The sequence below is a fragment of the Onychomys torridus genome, chromosome X, assembly GCF_903995425.1.
Source record: "Onychomys torridus chromosome X, mOncTor1.1, whole genome shotgun sequence".
NCBI lineage: Eukaryota > Metazoa > Chordata > Mammalia > Rodentia > Cricetidae > Onychomys > Onychomys torridus.
Genome location: NC_050466.1, coordinates 68,470,810 through 68,475,936, shown reverse-complemented (window position 1 = coordinate 68,475,936; position 5,127 = coordinate 68,470,810). Strand labels below are relative to the sequence as shown.

Sequence of the window (5,127 nt, the reverse complement as noted above, 5' to 3'; positions counted from 1 at the left end):
AAGGATTCTGTCCTTAATTACGTCATCAGCCTGAGATGCAGCCCAGCCTAAAAAGTGGGTGGGGTTCTCTTTCTGCTCTCTTCCCTCCACACGGTCTCTTTGTTTCTCTGGTCCTCTCTCTCCCTCTCCCTTTCTCTCTCTTTGTCTCTCTCCCTTTCTCTCTCTGTCTCTCCCTCCCTCCCTTCCTATCTTCCTTTCTCCCTCTCTCTCCCAATAAAGCTCTAAAAGGTAACTATGGCTCATGACTTTCCTCCAGCACTCTCCTCTGTTGGCATGGCTGCCGCTGTCAGTGGCCAGCCATGAGCAGCACTGATATAACCAACAGCAGGAGCCTCGGGCAGATGGGTGTGGGGGCAGGGCGTATAGATTGCAGGGTCCACTGGGGGGCCTAGAAGGGAAACTTTCTCTTGGGATCCCAGCCTGCTGGCCAACAACTGGGGCCCAGGGTTGGGACCTAGGGGCAGGCCTTCCTGGGTATGACCCCAGTCACTCACCTCTGGGCCAGATCAGAGCTCTAGGCCACATGGGAGCTGGGGGCTGGTCTCCAGTTCTCAGGAAGTGGCTGGGGTCTCAGGCAGATGGGTGTGGGGGGCAAGGCGTATAGATTGTAGGGTCTGCTGGGGGGTATTGGAGAAGGGGAACCTTCCTGCAGGAGCCCTGCCTGCTGGCTGGCAACTGGGGCCCAGTTGGGTGGGTCTTCCGCAGGAACAGATGGGGCCCAGGGATGGGACCTAAGGGCAGGCCTCCCTGGGTATCTTTTTTTTTTTTTTCCCAGATAGGGTTTCTCCATGTAGTTTTGGTGCCTGTCCTGGAACTCACTCTGTAGACCAGGCTGGCCTCAAACTCACAGAGATCTGCCTGGCTCTGCCTCCTGAGGGCTGGGATTAAAGGTGTGTGCCACCACTGGCCACATAATTCTTTAAGTAAATTTAAAACACAGTATTGGGCCTGTTAAGATGGCTCAGCAGATAATGGTTTTTGCCACCAAGCCTCTTGAGTTTTATCCTCAAGTTCTACATGGTAGAAGTAATGAAAAGACTCCACAACATCATCTTCTGATTTGAGCACGTGTGCTATGACTCATGCATCCACATAACAAACAAACAAAAAAAATGTAACAACCTAAAAAGTAAAAACACAGTGTCTTTCACTTCTCATACACACCTTGGGGAAAACACACACACACACACACACACACACACACACACACACACACACACGTTTCCCCCTAAATGTCCATTAGAAGTACATAGATTTATTTGATTTTACATTAGTAAATATTCTTTCTGGCTATTTTCTGGTGTTAAAAGTTTTTTATTGCTTCAGTTATTAATGAGTAATTGGAATTTAAAATCATAATCCACTATCTCCTAATGCTATTGAAACTATGCTGCATTTTTAAAATTTTTTTCATTTTTATAAAAATGTACTTTATATTAGGTGGGCAGCAGTGGTGCATTCCTTTAATCCAGGCAGATCTCTGTGAGTTCCAGGCCAGGCTAGTCTACAGAGTGAGACCCAGGACAGGCAACAAAAACTACACAGAGAAACCCTGTCTCAAAAAACCAATAATAATAATAATAATAATTACTTTATTTTAAAATGAATCTATAAAAGTAGAAATTGCATACAAAAATACAGACTACTGCGAAATGTTGGCAAAATAGCTCCCAGCTGGACCTGAGTAAAGAAGAACAGGAACTGCATGTCCGGGGCAGCTGGAGGCCAGAGTCCACCCAGAGCCCACGGTCAGCCTATCACTAATCTGTAAACAATAGTTTCAAGTCGTAGTTATCACTTTAACTATGTGGGAACTATAGCATGATAATTCCTGTGCTATACTTTTTAAAATGCTCTTTAGGTCTGAGCAGATAAAGGCACTTCATATTATTGTAATAGTAAAATTTTTTGATGAAAAAATTAATAGAAGTGTATTGTGGCTCTGTCGTAGCCAAAAGAGGTAATTGCATTGATTTCTTTTCATTTTCTAAGAAACACAATTTGACCTTTTTGCTTCTGTCTATCAGATGTTAAAAAATACATCTGTTATCAAAAGGTCTAAAGCCCAGTGAGTTTTAAAAACTTAGATGAAGTGCAAGTTGTGCCAGCCGCTCAGAAGCTGCACACACACTTGCTTCTCATGCATTTTTGATGGAGAGAAACCAGCGGTTGTACCTAAGGAACAATAACCTAATGGGCAGTTTCAAGCTATTGTTGTGAAAGACCACTTAAAAGAGTTTCAAGTCCTTGATTTCAGAGTAATATAAAAATAACTGCACCGCAAAAGGAAGAAACAGCAAACAAGATCAACTCAGAATTCTATCCAACTTCTCAAGAATGCTTATTAGAATAATACCATGTTTCTAAAAACAAAGCAAGTATTTTAAAAGCTAAATAACCCACATAACATACATTGATTATAAAGTTAAAACAGCACAATTAGATTTCCTCATCTAAGTTAGGATTCTGGGAACATAGCATAGTACCTAAAAACATTAAAGGCTACTTCATATTAACCTGACTTTGGGAAATGGCCTTTTGAGGCTTCAAATCCTATTCTATCCTTCTGGTTGTGTTTCTCTGTTTCTCATTTAAGAGTTCAAGGTACACCATGCAGGACTATGTTTCTATTAAACTAACTTCACACCTGCACACAGAGTTGAAATGTGTTAATTCCCAGAAGAGATTGCCTCAAAAGCTACCAGCCCACAAGTCTTTCCATTTAGCTCACCACACACAGCTTATTATTCTTCAAAATCAAGTTTTATAAAATACTGAATAATTACATAGACAAAAAGTTATGACAAACACCATGAAAACTATTCACCAGGGTAAGTTTTAAAATGTGATTCTAAATAAACTTAATCTGAAGGGCACTTGGAAGAATTGGCACAAATTTTGCTTTAAAAAGCTATTTTGAAATAACAGGTTCACCTAAAACTTCCAAAGACCTAACACATGGCCTCTGAGGGGACAGCATTGACAGAATCATCTCTGTATTCTTGAAAAAGCAACACTTCACAGTTCTCCCTTGCAAATGCTTCCCTAACATACATGCACAATGAAGGCTAAGGTAAAATCAAAAGAAAAGGTAACCAAGGTCTCTAGCAACTGGATTTGCTGCCTGTGTTCCTCATTCTAAAGGAAGAGGAGACACCATCCTGTAGCAAGCACTTTATACACAACTGGGCTTTTGCAGAGTCAGTCGGCACTTGATACCCCAAATCTCTGGGTTCTTTTTGCTGTCCATAGTTGGCCTCGCAATGGTGGTGAAATAGGCACAATTAATCTGCACATGAGGAAGGGATTCTCTCAGCAGCTGAAGGGTACCATCTGGCATGATTCCAAAAACTTGTAATGTTTTTAGTGTGGGAATTCCTCCAAGTTCAAGTAGAGTTTCAGGTATTATATCATAGCACCGGCTGAGTGAGAGGTGTTGGAGGTATTTGAGGTGAAAAAATTCTGGAAAGCAGTCATTTTTTATCAAGATACTGTCACTTAAGTCAAGGTGGACAAGGTTGGGGCACCGTTTAATTAAGGTACAAAGATCTGTTTTCTGGAAGTTCTTTCGGTAGCCACTGAGGTTGAGCTGGGTGATGGTCGCTGATAAATGTGCCACAGCCGCTTTCACATGCTTTTTAGTGAACTCAGAGCACCAGGAGAGGTTCAGTTCATTCAGTCTGCAACAGCTGCTTAGCAGGGTCGCCACAGCGGATCCAGAAAATCCAGAGCACCCACAAAGGTTTAGTCGCACCAGGTTTTCATTCTGTGCGAGAGTGTTGACAATGGGATCTGAAAGCTGTAGGCCTTCCAGGCTTAGATTTTGCAGCTTGGAGCACCCAGACAGAATCCCATGGAGGTTTGACACATTTATAACTGAGTTCGACAGGTCCATGTGCTGTATTCGAAAAGAGCTGAAACTTTCACCCAGTGGTTGCTCCATAAACGATCGTGGGCAGCGGAAGGCAATCACCCCTTGAGAAAGCAAACGGACAGTCACATCGGGGTGCAGATTTTTACCTGTGAGGTCGAGGGACTGCCAGAGGGACTCATCGAGTGAGAGGCGGTACCACCTCTTGCAGACTCCAGAGACTGTCAGCAGCTCAGGGAGGCACAGGCAGGAAAAGATTCCAAGGAGCAGCTCATCTGGAAGCAAGTTCCAGGAAACACCTAGAAAGTTCTCTCGATTGAGCTTAGGCCTACGGATGATAACAAAGTCTTTGTCGCGGCCCTTGATCTTTAGCCATTTCCTGGGAGGGTTCTGGCGGTAGCCAAGGTTTAAGAGCAGTTCATGTGGAATGTTCTCATTGTCCACCTCCTCCTTCTCCAAGGCAGAGACACCCATACCTGATAGTAGTTCAAAAGTCTTGCTGGAATCACATTCCCACATGAAGCTGGTGGTGAAGTTGCTACTTTGGTCCGGAATCTTCTGAAGCTGCTTCCTGTTCATTGTGTCCACCGATTCAGGGGTTTTGAATGTGTCCATTAATTGAAAAATCTGCCTGTCTCTCAGACTCACGCTCCAGAGGGCATGGAAAAGCGACGAAAAGTGAGGCCCCAACTGCCGACGCGCTACTAACGGTTCATCACCACAGTGCGCAGGCGCAGGCGCAAGAATTTGGCATCACACTCTCCAGCAACTGCCTTCTGGGAATTGTAGTTCTGGGCGGGGCTCACAGTCTGCCTAGGTTCACCCCTACTTCCTCCATTTTTCTGAAACTATGCTCTTTTCACATCTATCTTTCTAAGATATGTCAATCAAGATGGATCTTTCAGTTGATGTCAAAGCAAATGGTGATCTGGTAGAAAACTTAAGACACTACAGGAAACAGCTTTGTTCATGATATGATTCCTTTTCATTTGGCTACTTTGGTTAAATAATTAAATTTGTAAAATAGAAAATACATAGTGATATTTCTCTGAAATGGTAGGTAAAAGTATCAAATGGTTGATTGTCATGTAGAGTAGGAAATGTGAAATCTTTAAGAACTGATTTATAATACCAAGAGATGATTAACATAACAAGAAAACCTCTAGTTTCTCTTCTAAACTAAACAACAGGAAGACAGGAACAATCACAATAAACACAACAGCAAAAAGATATTCATATCATCCATGGCATCAAGG

At 42.9% G+C, this 5,127-nt stretch overlaps 1 protein-coding gene across 3 annotated transcripts; it reads right to left on the bottom strand.

The window, feature by feature from the left end:
• Positions 1-1,592: 1,592 nt before the first annotated feature.
• Positions 1,593-4,450, bottom strand: LOC118573607 (S-phase kinase-associated protein 2-like). Of its 3 annotated transcripts, none has more exons than XM_036173887.1 (2): positions 3,373-4,450; positions 1,593-1,744 (listed from the first exon to the last, which is right to left on the bottom strand). In XM_036173887.1, the coding sequence occupies exons 1-2, from the start codon at positions 4,448-4,450 to the stop codon at positions 1,593-1,595; spliced, it is 1,230 nt and encodes a 409-aa protein (XP_036029780.1). The 3 variants fall into 3 exon arrangements, with proteins under 3 accessions (XP_036029780.1, XP_036029781.1, XP_036029779.1); XM_036173888.1 differs by lacking the exon at positions 1,593-1,744 and having other exon boundaries at positions 3,176-3,779; positions 3,915-3,943; XM_036173886.1 differs by lacking the exon at positions 1,593-1,744 and having other exon boundaries at positions 3,176-4,450.
• Positions 4,451-5,127: the final 677 nt, after the last annotated feature.

What these genes read in the sequence shown, in the direction of transcription:
- LOC118573607 (XM_036173886.1), bottom strand. Translation starts at nt 4,450, where the DNA reads ATGAACAGGAAGCAGCTTCAGAAGATTCCGGACCAAAGTAGCAACTTC.